We start from the raw sequence: 16229 nt of genomic DNA, 5'->3' as shown, positions 1-16229 counted from the left end.
AGCTATTGTTTCAAACTTGTCTGAATTGGATTCATGTATGGTGTATAAGATTTGAATCAAAGACTATCCTATAGTTGGGTTCTCGATATTTCTTGTCTCTCTATTGTAGAATACACTCTTTCTTTCAGAGATTTCTTATCTCTCTTCTCTGTGACTCTTTCTTATTGAATCCTTGTGATTAAGGCCTTTCACTTTGACCTCCCCTGACAGTGTATACTGTAGTCCTTAACTATTGGCTGAGTTAAGGACTACAGTGTATATGGTAGTTCTTAACTATTGGCTGAGTTAAATAGCCTTGCATAATGATTGTATCTAGGTATAGCAGTCATCTTGACAAACATAAGGCTGACTATTAGCTGCAAGGATTTACAACTCCCGTAGCCAGATTATCAATTGAGATGTGACTTTCATGGTAGGCTATGTGACGGGTTGTAGCCTAGCCCTTGCTGCAACATGCTCAGAAACACCATTTCCTCTGAAGTGAGGTGCACCCATGTGTAGATGAAAAGTGACAACCAGCAACCTTCAGACAAAATGAGAAACTGCCTTGTATTTCTTAAGAACGTGTTCACTTTTGAGAAGAATTATCAACTTACCAAATGAGCACTTCATAACTTTGGCTCATCAACATGAGCATTGTTGACACCCACTAGGATCTTGAGCTGCACAATTGCAGCATGTCAGATCGCATTACTGATTGCAGACTGCATATTACTGTATGAGCGGATTTGGCCACTCACTCTACTCCTTGGAATATCTAGAAAGTCAAGTGAATCACAGCAAAGAAGCTGCTAACTACTCTTGACAAGTAATTGCAGTTATAAGCATAACGCCTTAGAAAAATAACCTAAGATCCCAAGAAGACTGGCAAGCTCAGTTGAAAGGAAGCACTCTGAGTATCAAAGCCACTTTTGATTTCAATCACCATCACAATAACTCCATGTGAGATTCAACTCAAGGAACAATTTGCTTTATAATGAAGAAACCATGATCTTCCAAGGTGTCCACAGAAACGTGAGTAGATATCAGGATCTTCACAAGAAAAAAACACCAATTGAGGAAAGTAAACCTGCTTCTCTGACCACCATGAAGGTTTGCCAAAGTCACGAGTGCTATGACAGCATCCGCAAATCAGCACTGTCTAGTCCTTCAGTTCCTTCAAGAGATTTCGGACATCAGTCCAAGTTTAGCCGCTCTTGCAAAGATTCTCAGAGAGAAACATGTATAAAACTCCTATGAACAGAGCTCCCAAAGGTTGAATTAACGATTTTTAAACAGGCCACATGCACAAGGATGACCGAGGATGTAGAAGCCTTAATAAAGCAAGCTCCACAGGCGATCACACAGATTATTTTAACAAGTCAATGAATAACAAGAGCATTGGACATCCATAGATCAACATGTCTTATATATTTCGTAAAAACTTGTTCACTTTAGAGAGTAGTGTCGACTTATAGAATGACATGTAGCTGTAGAAGTGAAGTGCTTCTACACTTGAATTACTCTTAAGCATAGTTGCATTCATACTACGTACGGACTAGTTCGTTCTGTATGGTTCGTACGGTACGGTACGGTACGTATCCGTACCATTTCGTACCAAAAAACAGGCTATTTTTGGCTTCTAAAGACTAGACCATACAATATCTTCCAACTTCTAAGACTTATGTTTATTATCATAATTCCAAGTCTCTCTCACACACACACACTCTTTTTTTTTTTCGTAAGACACACACACTCTCTCTCTCTCTCTCTCTTCCAACTTCCAAGATGAGTATGCAATTCCAAAAGCATCCCTCCCCCCCTCCTCTCTCTCTCTCTCTCCAAACTACCAAGCCTCTCTCTGTCTCTCTCTCTCTCTCTCTCTCTCATCTCACACACACACACAAAAGAATGAAGAGCCCGTTTGTCCATCCACCCTAAACTTTGCTTTGTTCTTCGATGTATTACTATACACTCCCATCTGTCTTCTAGTAGCGCATTGCGCATGTTGTGCATGAGGTTTTTCCTTGTTATCCTCATGTATTCATCCTATTAACTCAAGTGACATTGCTATTTTAGCTCTAAACATGTGTTCTATGGTCTATAATCCAAAATAACCAAGTTTTTGGTTTTTTTCTCGTACTAATATCGTACCTTACCTTATAAAATCATAAGGTACCAAATAGTACCATATTTTTTCGTACCGTACCATATCGTACCTTTCGTACTTGACAACCCTGCTCTTAAGGTTTAATTGGCCAATCCAATGCTGTTGAGTCTTCCTAAGTATATCTTGTTTCTGTATTATCAACCTTGAGGTTTATTGTGTAATGTGGTGTGTTGATGATTGAAGTAGGTTGGAATCACCACTTTGTAAGCAAAGGCCAACTTGGGTAGTACTGTTTGGACTCTCGTGAAACTATCTGATTATTTGGAGAGACCAGATAGGCAACTCTGTTAGACTGATGACAGTCATATAGTTGTAAAGACAATTTGGAAGTGGTATTTTTACATCAAAATGGCATTTTTTCCATTGATGTCCAACTCCCTACAGAGAACATATTCAAATGGGTCTTGAGTTTCATTTCTAATTCACCAATAAATAATCATATAGCTCGAGTAATTGGACAGTTGTATCTTAATGTGTCTTGAGTTTAATTTTTCATTCGCAGATAAATAATCATATAGCTCAAGTAATTGGACAGATGTATCTTTCATCATGATCTTTGTTTCACAGAATTGTAGTTATTGTGTAACTTGGGAACTTGCTGGTGGTATGTGATAACCACCTTGACTCAGCCATTTTTCATCTCGTTCAGCTGTTTACCTTACTACATTATAACTTTGGTTACAGGTTTCCAGTTCCAATCCCTTTAGATTACACGAATATCGTTATCAACATAAAGACTGCTCAGACCAACTACTATCTCAAATTCTCATACTCTTGTTGAGTGAAATTTGATGTTTGAAATACAAGCAATCACTAAGGGTTTTCTCTATAGTCAAAAGATTAGTTGCTTGAAAAATTCAGAAGCTGCCAAAAAAGTGCTTCTTGAGAAAGATAAGTGAGAAGACTTGGTATCAAACCCTTGCATGCAAACTTCAAACTTAAGCTCTCTCTCCCCACCTCCTAACGAAAGTGTGCCCTCTCTCTCTCTCTCTCTCTCATTGTTTGTTTGATAACAGGGCTGTGAGAGGGAGGGAGGGAAGGGATTTCAAAGTTGAGGCTTTTCTGAAAACCCTCTGATGTTCCTGCTGCCTTACCTTCTGCAGGGGAAATGGGTTCTGAGTTCTTACCTAAGATGTCTGTAAAGTCTTTGACGGATCAACAAATAGTACGAATTCATCAACTGTTTCGACAAGCCAAATTCGATGAACCTAGCGGGGAGGTATACTTTCCATTAGTATTAGACAGCTTAGTTGTGCAAAGTTCAATATGGGTACTAACTTATTGGGGTTGAAATGAATGTTCTGGAGGAATAAGTGCACTACAGTGCACCCTAATAGAGAAACACGAGAAACAGAAACCTCTGCATGCAAACCATCTGTCGTTTGATAACAGATGCAATGCTACCAATTAACTCTAATAAGGAATTCACAAGCTGGGAGCTTACCTCTCTAGTCTATTCCTACTGTCCAATTTGTGCTTTGAATATCCGATTCCAATTTTCTCTTCACTACCCTGTTTCAATTATCAATGCGAAGATGGTTTGCCACCCTTTTTGTATTACAAGTTAGGGAGGTTCTTTCTTTGGGTCTCCTGCTTGATGTTGGGCATCTCTTTGGCAGCAGTCAGTTACCATGACTGTTACTTAGGGAGAATTTTCCTGATATTTGGATATTTAGGGAACCCTGGCACTTATGAGAGAAGACTGGCTAATCTCTTGGTGTGTAGTTTATGGCACTCCTCCAAGCAATAGCTCTTCATTCCCCTTTTTGGTTTCCCGCTGAGCAGCCAACCTAGGGTGGCAGGAAACTCGCGTTACACTTCTGCCCTTCATTTTGTTTAGCCTTTACATGTACTGCTCTTTTAGCTAAAAACAAAAAGCTGAAGTACTACTCAATATTTTTGATCTCCTGCAGAGCAGCCAACCTAGGGTGGCAGGCAACTCTTGTGTTACACTTCTGCCCTTCATTTTGTATAGCCTTTACACATACTGCTCTTTTAGCTAAAAACAAAAAGCGGAAGTACCATTCATTATACAATCTTTTTGTAGACCATGTGGATGTTTTCTCAAATGAGTTTGTAGTGTATCTCAGAAAGACATTGTTGGTTGGTTGAACCTTCTTTGTGGTTGTCATGAAGGGGCTGCTTGTGCAGTGCTTTTGCTGCGACAAAGTTGCCTACATGAAGGCATTTACCTCTTGTTGTAGTTCATTCTCTAAGACAATCCATCTTCGTTGAGGGATATTGGGTCTTCCTTTAGAAATATGTAGGCAATTTGCCTCTCGTTGTAGCTCATTCTCTAAGACAATCCCTCTTCGCTGAGGGATATTTGGTGTCCCTCTAGTAATATGTAGGCAATTTGCCCTCAATTTATGTTTTTCAGAATTGCAACAAACTTCAAATGCTTACAAGTGATATAAACACACATCGTTAGCCCTTACACATTCTAATGTGGGTGCTTGAAGAAAGATTCATTTATTTGTATGACTGTTTAAATGTTAGATGCTTTAAACCTAAAGCTTGGTGATCAAATCAAAGCTTTGAACAAAATCTGAACATATAATATTTAAAGGGAAAGTAAGCCATACCATACTGCCCAAAAGGGCAAGCTGAATTACATGTCTTTGGTTCCTTTTGCTGCTCTTTCAGTGCCTGAGCCCTGCTGGTGAATATAATCTTCGACTAGGTATAATGAAGGAGTTGCATCCTGATATGGTTGCTACGTATCAGGGCAGGTGAGGGCACATTGGGTCTCTGCTGCAAGCATAAATTCCCACCAAAATTCACAAAAGTAGTGGTTTACACAAACATAGAAAGTGCTGATTGTTACATGAGTGTCCTTTTGATTACTTCTTCTGTGCGTTCTCATCTCTTTTATGCTCAGCCCACAGGTATTTGAGGGTCACCCCTTCATTGTTGAAGCTGGAGTGAGTTTAGGTGGAAAAGATGTGAAACCAGTAATAATATTACATCCTTCTCTTCCTACACTCTCTACATGTATTTGGGCATGCTTACTTGTGCTAAATATACTTATGTGTCTGCAGGGCCTCAACATTTTCAGGTTTGCAAATCGAATTCCTCTATTATTTGAGCAGGGAGGAGATGTTGTAACACGCACAGCAATGAAACGTATCAAGTCTGTACCTTTGATGTGTCATGTCCACATTAGTTTTTTCTGGAAGAAAAAAAATCTGAGGGTTGAAAAATGGGTGTGCTAACTGCTCTCTAAATCAGCTGGAGCAACTACAAAATCAAGGAAAATCAGGATAAGGTTGGGGTGTTTGTCAGCATTGTGAGCACCAAAATACCCTTCAAGGGCACAGGCAAAGAGTACATTGGAGATGACATTGATGAAATTGCATCTGCAGTGAAGGTATGCCTACTTCTTAAGTATTTTGATTTTTGGTTTCTTAAACGGTTAGAATGATTGATCCTTTGTATATCATGTTTATGATATTTGTACATGATGAAGACATATTAGTTGCTCCAATGGCAAGTCACCTTTTCTGATGCATGTACAAACATGAAGATATACATGCATGTGTGCATGGATATAGGAAAATCTCTTGTTGTAGTGGATTAGGATTTCGTATCTTAGATTATGATTAAAGCAGGTTTCCAAGAAAAATGTCACAGGTCATTTACTGACGAAATAAAAGGATGGGACTTCCCAATCTCTACTGACCTGATGCTGGAATATGTACATTTGGTAAATCAGCAAGACAAGGGTGCCCTTTTAGTCTTTTATCATATGCTATTGCTACATATCCCTTGCTGCTATGTTTGATTAATGTGATGCAAAAAGGAACATTGTATGGGCTTGTAGTGCCTGATGCTTTACATATCTTGGCCCAAGGGTGGACTGATGATTTAGTTTGGTGTGCTGATACGATCTTATTTTATTAATCAATGACCTTAGTCTTAGTAAGTGTGTGCATGCTTGCCACATCACCTACTTATCTGGGTCTAGCCCTTGTGGACATGTGTTAATTGGCTGGAGCCTTGTATTTTAAATGGCCTAAGCCCTTGCTCATACGTCCCTTGTATGTGCTATTAGTTGTGCATTGTGAACCCCATGCATGTGTATTCTATAATCAATTAACACTTTAAAATGTGTGACACCTCCTCAAGATTAGTTTTCACTTTCGAAAACAAAATTGGCATGCTCCCACATTGAACTCTCTTTTGAACAATCCTTCCATGTCTAAGCCACACGGATGGATGCATTGTGAGTTCTTGTAAGAGTGACTAGATGGGTCTATGGATTTATTTAAAGTCTATCCATGGAGATTCACAAGACTAGTTAGCCCAGCCTTGAAGTATTGTAAAAGGCATTGATTGAGGGGGCTGTCCATATGCCACCTTACTAGTAGGCCACCATTGGGTCATGTGGGCACTAGGAGTGGAAAGAATGGGAGCAAGCATGGGGGTAAGACCCCCTCTAGGCTGTCCAAGGGGAGTGTCACTTGTCGGTGTGCTCAAGGACTGATGGGCATGGGGAGCAGAAGCCTTGGGGGGTTTACCCTTGAGCTTTGGAACAACACTCCTTGTCCACATGACCTTGGTGGTGGCAGTTAGTGCAATGTATTCTTTTTGGGAATATTTTGCCCCCGACTAGTTTAGGATGCTTTTTTATTTGAAGGAGAAGAGGAGTGACATACCATTTTGAGGACTTACCTTCGGTTCTTGAGAGATCATGTCACCTTAGGACTTGTTCATGCAGCTGAGTGTAACGTAGTAGCATAATGTTTGAACTCATAGAAGGTCAGCAATCGGGACAACGAAATAACTTGTTGCAGAAAATGAAAGTAAACGGGTGATAGCTTGTTTAAGAATAAAGTGACCTGATTGTTTAAGAATAAAGTGACTTTGATAAGCTAGTAGCATGATGTTCGAACTCATAGAAGGTTAGCAATTGGGACAACGAAATAACTTGTTGCAGAAAATGAAAGTAAATGGATGGTAGCTTGTTTAAGAATAAAGTGACCCGATTGTTGTTTGACTTCAATAAGCTAGTGGGAGGCATGGCGTGTTCTTTTGAGGACTTCCCTTCAGTTCTTGAGAGATCTTGTCACCTCCAGACTGGTTCATGCAGCCTAGTGTAACATAGTAGCATGATGCTCAAACTCATAGAAGCTCTTCACCATCTCCTCTTCTCTTCTTCTCTTATCTTCTCTTCTCTTTTCTCACGCGCGCGCAGCTATGGTGGATGGAGCTCAATGGAGGAGGGTTGAGCTAGCATCTAGGATCATGGAGCTACTGGTGTGTGCGAGGAAGGAGCCAACTCATTTCAGCATCGAGGTAAGCTCACTACACTCGTAGGTTCGAAGGCGCATGGGCTAGGTGAGAGATAGCCATTAGAGCTCGCTTGAAACGCTTGAAACAATAAGCGGTCCGTGGATCTTGGCGGTTGAGTGTGAGTGCCCTCCACAACGTGGGTACAATTTAAGAAAATGTTTGCATCGAATTGGTTGACAAGTACCTTTGAGGTGGACATCATATTAATAAGATTTTGGAGCAATATAATAAGAAGTTTTGGGATGCATTGCTGCCTATTACTTCTTATCGCCTTGTACCTCTTCATGAGTAAGTGGAAAAATATGTCTGTGGGTTGCCCAAAGGAATCAAGGATTTTTGCATTAAATCCACCGTGTCTAGCATGTCTCAGCTTATAGAGACTGTTGCTACAGTCGATGATTTGCTGCGTGGGAAGGATTCGGACTTCCTAGAGAGTGGAGAGAAGCTAGATAAAAAGTTGTTTAAGACTGAGAAAAGGGGTAGGTTTGAAAATCAGCTTGAAAAGAGGCTTAAACAACAAAGAAAGGGCTTGAAAACATTGGCACAACATAGGGAATTGATGGCTACAAATAAATGTTTTATTTGTAAATAGGAGGGACACATTGCAAGGGACTGACCCAATTGGTAGCAAGCTGAAAAATCAAACAATCAGGGAGATTCCAAAGGAAAGAAGCTCAAAACATCAGTGGGATTGGTGCTCGATGTTGTTAGTGAACAACCCAATGATGATGCTACTGAGTTGTGCAGAGCATGGGGCAAAATTAGGGATCAATATGCATTGATTTTCTTTGATAATGGTACATGAGCCAACTTCATCTCTGTTGACATGGCCGCCCGTTTAGGCATCAGAGAGGATAAGATAGGACCCATGGGGAAAGTTGGAATGGCATGTAAAGGCCGTGCAGAGCCTGTCACATTGCTCATTGGAAAGCTTCGGTTGCACATACAAGGATATGTAGACAACAAAGAGTTCTTCATTGCTTCCCTTGAGGGTTGTGATGTATTGCTTGGTATAGCATGGTGCCACCGTATGCATGTAGCGGTTGATTCTCGTGCAAAGACAGCTTTTAGGACATCTTTTGGATTGTATGAGTTTCTTGTTATGTCTTTTGGACTTACGAATGCTCCTGTCACTTTTAATTGGATGATGGATTGTATCTTCCGGCCACATAGAGGATTTGTGGGCACTTTCTTTGATGATATGATTGTCTATTCAAAGAATGAGGCAGAGCATAGAAAACACTTGGATATCGTGTTCAATGAACTGCGTGACCATAGGCTGGTTATCAATGACAAGAAAAGTGAATTCTTCTTGTATGAAATCCACTTTTTGGGGCATATTGTATCGGCTGATGGTATTCTCATGGACCTTGCAAAGGTTGAAACAATATGATCATGGCCACCTTTGAGAAATGTGCATGAGATCCGCAGCTTCTTGGGTTTATGTTCTTACTACAAGAAGTATGTACACGGGTTTGCTGAAATTGCATCTCCATTGTATGCCTTGCAGAAGAAGGATGTGCCATTTAAATGGACAACAGTGGAAATTTTAGCATTTGAAAAGTTGAAGGAAAATATGACTTCAGATCTTGTGCTTGTGTTACTCGATCTAAGGAAGTCATTCATAGTTCAATGTGATGCATGTGGTAACAGCATTGGGGTTATTCTTATGCAGGACGGCCGAGTTGTGGCTTATGAGAGCCGAATTCTCCACGGTGTAGAAAAGAATTTGCAGGTCTATGAGAAAGAGCTATTGGCTGTAAATCATGCGTTGTCTATGTGGAAACATTATTTGTTGGGGGTTGATTTTATAGTGCAGACAGACCATCAAACTTTGAGGTACTTTCTGACGCAAACAAAGTTATCAGAGAAGCATATGAGATGGTGGGCGAATTTTCTCTCTATGTTTCATTTTCAGATTGTACATATTAATGGTAAAAAGAATGTTGTGGCTGATGCACTGTCACGTAAGCCACAAATTTCAGCCGTCAGCATGGTCTATCAGAATGTTGTTGCTGATTCGGACTTTGCTAATGTTTATGATTAGCTTTGCAATGGCCAAAGGCATGAACACTTTGTGTTAAGAGATGGATTTTTGATGATGCATGGACGACTATGTGTCACAAAATCAATTAAGGCCTAGAGTTATCACTGAAAGTCATGTTTCTCCGTATGCAGGACACAGAGGTATTGATGCCACGGTTAAGGCAGTGGAGCATTTATTTTATTTGCCAACTTTGAGGCATGATGTAGAACAATTTGTTAAGACATGCATCATATACCAGAAGGTAAAGCACGATAGGCAAAAGATGCCGGGTTTATTGCAGCCCTTGCCTATTCCAGATAGGCCTTGGCAGAGCATTGCAATAGACTTTATTTTTGAGCTTGCTAAGACACCTTCAGGGAATGATGAAATATGGACTATCATTTGCATGTTTAGCAAACAAGCCCATTTCATTCTGGTCAGGAAGAAAATAAAGGCTGATCATATGGCACGATTGTTTTTGCAGCACATCTTTAAGTATCATGGTATGCGAGAGTCGACCATTAGTGATCGAGACCCTCGAATGACCAGTTTATTTTGGAAGGGCTTGTTTGAGAAAATGGGTACCACGCTGAAATTCTTATCATTCTTCCATTTGCAGACAGATGGTCAGTCTAAGGAAGCAAATTCCACAGTGTTAGATCTTTTGAGGTGCTATGTTTTAGACCACAAGACAGTGGGAGCATTATTTGCCCTTGGTTGAGTTTGCTTATAATAACATAGTGCATAGTTCTACGGGCAAAGCTCCATATGAGGTGGTTGAGAGTAGCAAGAAGGTACTACCTATTCTGCAAACTAAGGATAAGATCTTTGAGGCTGATCGTTATGCGGAAAACTTGGATGTAGCCTATGCAAAGATAAAATATGCACTTCAAAGATCACAAGAAAAGCAAAAGAGGACAGCTGATTGACACAGACATGCTTTGCAGTTTGCAGAGGGTGATTATGTATTGTTGTGTTTTGAAAAGGCACGGCTGAAAAAGATGAAAGGAAAAGAAAGATTGTATCTGAAGTTGAGTATGAGATACTATGGGCCCTTCTAGGTGTTGGAGGAAATCAACGATGTGGCATATCGGTTGAAATTACCTCCACATTGGCGGATACACAATGCCTTTCATGTCAGTTTCTTGAGGCCTTTTCATGGTGATGCTAGAGGATATGTCTGCTAAAATTCAGCCTTAGGTTGAGGAGCTAGATGAGATTTTGGTACTTGAGTAAATTTTGACACCTAAGGAAAGAAAGGTCAAAGGTAAAGTTTCCAGGAGATACTTGGTGAAATTTTAGAATTATTCACAAATGGATGCCAAATGGATGGAAGAGGATGACTTGGCAGACCATCCTCAGTTGTTGCAGCTTTACCTAGATGCCTTTCAGTTAGAGCCGACTTTAGTTTGAGAGCAAGGGTCCGGAGTATTGCCTGATGCTCAAGGGGGAGAAATTTTAGAATTATTCACCAATGGATGGAAGAGGATGACTTGACAGACCATCCTTAGTTGTTGTAGCTTTACCTAGATGCCTTTCAGTTAGAGCCGACTTTAGTTTGGGCTCCATCAAGTTCAGCAGAGAAAGGTTCCGAAGTATTGCCTGATGCTTACTCAAGGGGGAGATAGCACTTCCCCTCTAGTTATGGACAGCTCTCGTATGTATTCAGCATGCATCCAAAGTACTACGCTGACAGTATGTTTTCCATGAGATTCCTACTTAGTGTGCTATTCACTGGGAGATGTATGTAGATGAGTATGAGTTTCACCCGGGCACTGGAACTATACTTTTGCATCAGCTTATGATCAATTTAGCATAAATTTTGCCTCAATTTTGAGACAAAAATTCTAATCAGTTTCAACTCAGTTTTTGATCAGCTTGAGAACCGTTTATGGTCACTTTTTGGATCAGTTGTGCATTAGTTTTTGCATTGATTGCTGGTCAGTTTTTGCAATGAGTTTGTGATCAATTTGAGGTCACAATTATATCAGTTTGTGATCAGTTCTCAGATCAGCAAGTGATCAGTTTATGATCAGATTATGCTCAATTTTCAATGGTTTACATCTAGTTCCATGGATAACATCATATGTTATGATGCCATTGATGTTTTAGACATAGTTTATGCTTGGTTATGCTATGCAATGGTTTGGTTTTGCTAGATGAGTTGAGCTCATGAGAAACAGACATGTCACATGATAATCTGGCAATGTTTTTGAGATTCTTTGTGAGTCTTATGCAATGTTATGTTAGCTGGTAATTTTCAGCATATGTTGGGCATAGGAATGGTTGAATAACAGTGCGCAATGTTGTGTTGACTATGATGCCCTATGGAAATTCCAGTGTAGTACTTTGCTTTTGATGCATTTGACAGTGCAATCGAGGACGATTGCAAGGATTTCAAGGAGAGGGCTATCATGAGGACATGTATTTTGGAAACCTCACTTAACATGCAGATTAATTTTTAATTACATGATTAAGTAAATGTTGCACATGTGAGGTGCAATTGGGGTTAAAGTAAATTTACGAGCCCAGGACTCGAAGAAATCACGGGATGTCAAAGGCAAAAGTTGCTATAAGTTATGTCGCATAGGTACTTGGTAGTATCTGGTGCCAATTGTTGGCTTAGGCCATCCATTTGGCCATAAGTGTCAGTTGGTGACACTAGAGAAGTGGCGTTTAATGGTACCTAACACCAATCTGATGGTCAAAGATGGCGTAGAGACACTCGGGAATGGAAGTTGCCTAGCTAATTTAATTATTGGCCAGTCAGATTATTTTTTAGGGCATCGAAATAATTATTAGATTAATTTTTAGTATTTAAAGACTGACAATTAATATTTAATTGTGGAAAATATTGGAAAAACCATTTGGGAAGGTTATTACTTGTCAAAAATGCCCATGCAAGATTGAAAAACGTCTTTAGAGGTTAGAGAGACATTTTTATAAATTCAGCCTGCAAGAGAGAGAGAGGGCATGCTGCTGGTTTGATTTGCAGCCATTGGAGGACCTTCTGAGGCTACCAAGGGTAAGAATAGACCAATCAACAGCAAGAGACAGCATCTACAAGCTGTTGAGACAAGGTAGCAGCAGTAAATGACTGATTTTATTTAGTTCTTTGCATCTATAAGCTATTGTGGCAGCGTAGTAGCTGCATTTGATAGATTTTCAGCCATTCTTCGCGACAAAACTCTGAATTTTTCCTCTCTACAGCTTTCCCTCTCATCTCCCAGCCATTTCATAGCCTTGCTTTGAAGATCTCATCATTTGGACCATTGGAGGCTGAGAAATTGCAAATTTCTTTATTATAAATCCTAATTTACAGTAGAAATTAGGGTTTAGCAGCAGCCTTAGAAAGCATGCCAGAAATTGGAAGCTCCAAGACTTGGATTCAACAAGATTGAAGGTGAAATTCAGTTGAATTCAAGTGGAGGACTAGCCAACCATTGAATTTGGGGCATTTCCATCGTCTATGAAGTGGGTGAAGGCCAATTGAGTGCCCGAATCTAGGGGCAAAATAGATTAAAGACTTGCCGGTCACTTTGGATAGCAAAGGGAGTTGAAATACTGAAAGGGATTGGGAAAATCCCATTGTAAATCAACTTTTTCTTCAATAAAGCTAAAGAAATACTGAAAGGGGCGCCAATTTTGGGGCCAATCGGGTGTGCATTGTCCAAGATCAATAGGTAAATTTGTATTTTCAAATTTGCATTTATTGTTTGCTACTGTAATTAAGTTGTAATCAAGGATTTACCACCCTATCGGAGGAGGAAGGTTGGTTTCATATTGTGCCATACAGGTCATTGTTCACAAGGCCCTACTACCAGACCTGCGCCTTGCTCCATAGCGCTAGCCTGCCTAGTTCGTTTCGCTCCCCCTATCCATATGGCCCGCCTTGGCCTTGGATTTGTCGTCTCCAACTTAACATGTTATCGACTGTCCTAGTCGATTCCTCTACCTATCCTGGTTGATTCTTTTGCTCATCTCTTTGCAGACGCCACCTAGCTTCAACATTACCTTGCCATGATTCTTGCCTATCATGCTTCCCCAATCGGCTGTTGTTGTACACCACGTGGCTCCTTTTAGGTGCCAACTTGCAAAAAAATCTGTCACATGTCTATCCTTTGATTCAGCTGAATTGCATGGCCGAGTTTGCCACATTTTTCACGTGGGGCTCATCATATTTGCCAGACATTGATGGTTCTTATTTGCCATGATAACCAATCCACCTCGTTGAGAAGTGCCCATAGCCCACCAGCCACGTGTGTTGACTTGTTAGATTATGTGCCAGCCCATCATCCACTAGATAAGACCAAAATTAAAGTAATTAATTGAAGTTCAAAACATTGGGTTGTTTGCATGCAAATTGGGCCTTTTTCAAATTGAGGCAATTTCTCCAAATTGCTTCACTAAAATTTGGGGCTTTTCACGTTTGAGCGCTCAACCATCAATTCAGAGTGCATCAACACGTTGAAGACTATCCAAGTGCTTGCCTTCGACATTAGTTGAAAAATGACCCGCCAAGCGTCCAGTGCTTTGCGGCGTTGTCACAAGCGATCAACATTGATCGTGATGCCTTTGGTAGCAACATCAAGGGTGTATTTTTATCCTGACAAAAAAGCAATTATAAAAAAAAATATTTTTAAAAATTGCTAAAATTTAGATAATTGAAATTAGAAACTGGCAATGTACATGTATGTGCTAAGACCTTTCCATCACTTAGAATATGACGGGAAGCTGATGCTGATACTGGCGTGATGGGCGTGACGTGACATTGGCGGGCGTGACGCTGACAAGACGGGTGTGACGGGCGTGACGCTGACAAGACGGTCGTGACGGGATCGTGACGGGCGTGACGCTGGTGTGACGGGCACGACGGATGGATGCTGATGCGACAGGCGTGACGAGCCGGATGCGGACGAGACAGACGTGACACTAGCATACGTGTTTGGCAGAGCAATGTACTTTGACGAATGTATTGTGGCAGCAGTGACGAATGAGTATTGTGGCAGCAGTGAGGAATGTATTGTGGCAGCAGTGACGAATGAGTACTAAGTGAACAATGATGGATTGTACCTGCAGTAAATAGTGGTGGGCCTTGTGAACAGTATCTGCAGAGATGCGCAATGACTGATGGGACAGTTTTGGGTCGTGATTGTGACTGTATAAGAAATCTGTAGACTCTCTCAGACTGACGTGAATGCAGACCTGTGTGAATGTACTGAGATTGCAGATGCACTCAGACTGATGTGAACCTTGCCTGCTGTGTAGACTGGAGACTTGCTTGATTTCAGACTAACGCACATTAACATTTCATGCTATAGTGATAGTTTATGTGAGATTGACAGTTCTATGCTATATTAACAGTTCATGCTACAGTCATATCTTATGATGCAATCACATTGACAGTTTATGAGATACTGTCAGTTCATGCTATAGTGATAATTTATGTTACTGGTTTACTACTCTAGTCAGACTGTAAACAGTTTTATGCTATAGCACATACTATAATCATGATGGAAGAAACTGACAATGAAGGAATCACAAAACCAACCATGGAGGCAATGTTTCATACATGGCCAAAGAACACAAGATACAAAACCTATGGGCGTAAAACCCGAGATTGGAATGTCTCTCCAGGGTCGAGTAGATATGAGAAGACATCCCGCAAAATTAATGAAACACTATATGAGGAGATGTTGACCATACTCCGTGCTGAAATCGTACCATGAGGAAGGAAATGGAAAAGGATATACAAGAGCGGATTCGAGTTGAAATGATGGAAGAACTAAAAAAGGAGATGCGACAAACATTGGATGAACACATGGCAGAGAAAGACTCAACGATCTCTAATCTACAAGAAGAACTAGAGGAATGCAAAAAGAAACTGGACGCACAAAAGGAACCACAAATCACACCGGAACTACAAAAAGAAATGGATGTTTTAAAAAAGGATATGCACACCTATGCAAGTGTGGTGGAAGGCACCCAAAAGAAAATGGAGAATGTTGAGAATACCGTCAAAGAAAATGCAGAATGGATAGATGTGGCAAAAAATAACAAAGGAATGCATGGCAACAAAGTGGAAGTTATGAATGCCACCTTGGAAGAAGAGGCAAAAAGACGGGCACGCGCACTCCACGTAAGAGTGGTTGGATATAGAAAGTAGGTAAATGGGCTGTCTATAGAGATGGAAGAGTCATCATCACAGAGAAAAGAACAGCATGACGGTGCGCGGCCTATGAGACCTTGAAGTTCACACTATGGAATTGCAACGACTCCCTTAAGACAGATGCAGGTTATTTTGAGGATACTTTCAAAGGGATAGAAATTGCTATGTATAGTGAGACAGATCAATGCAAAGACAGCCGTCTACCTGATGTATATGGATATAGATGGGAAAGTGTATATCGCCCTCAGCCTAGGCAGCTTGGAGGGACGAGGGGATCAGGAGGTGTGGCAATTCTATTTAGAGAAGAGCTCTGAGATACAGTCCAAGTGGTACATAGAGATGTAAAGGCAAGATACATGTGGATCAGGTTACATACAAGCAGAACTCGAGACATGTATATTGCCATATGCTATTTTCCCCCTGCATACTCTAAGTTTGCCCCTAAAGAGGCATCCCCGTATACACCACTATATGAGGACATAATGAGATACATGAGAATTGGGGATGTTCTACCAGCAGGAGACTTTAATGCACGCACAGGAAGCAACCAATCTGCTTTCTTTGACACTAGTGATGAGATGTTTAGAGAT

General features: G+C 40.6%; 1 protein-coding gene across 2 annotated transcripts in view; it reads left to right on the top strand.

The window, feature by feature from the left end:
- The window catches only part of TOP6B (topoisomerase 6 subunit B), a 77590-nt gene that overhangs the window by 54249 nt on the left and 7112 nt on the right, over window positions 1-16229 (top strand). Inside the window, exons 12-16 of one of the 2 annotated variants that reach the window (XM_087677880.1) lie at window positions 3253-3368; window positions 4796-4881; window positions 5031-5103; window positions 5191-5207; window positions 5381-5519. In XM_087677880.1, coding sequence (XP_087534006.1) covers window positions 3253-3368; window positions 4796-4881; window positions 5031-5103; window positions 5191-5207; window positions 5381-5519 — 431 coding nt within the window. Of the gene's footprint in view, window positions 1-3252; window positions 3369-4795; window positions 4882-5030; window positions 5104-5190; window positions 5283-5380; window positions 5520-16229 lie in introns of both variants that reach the window. The other variant, XM_087677879.1, reaches the window with a different exon arrangement.

The sequence above is a fragment of the Lygodium microphyllum genome, chromosome 5 (genome assembly GCF_053477565.2).
Source record: "Lygodium microphyllum isolate KBCC chromosome 5, Lygodium_microphyllum_v1.1.10, whole genome shotgun sequence".
Lineage (NCBI taxonomy): Eukaryota > Viridiplantae > Streptophyta > Polypodiopsida > Schizaeales > Lygodiaceae > Lygodium > Lygodium microphyllum.
Note: the sequence above shows the minus strand (reverse complement) of the source record. Positions and strands in the feature narration are given on the sequence as shown.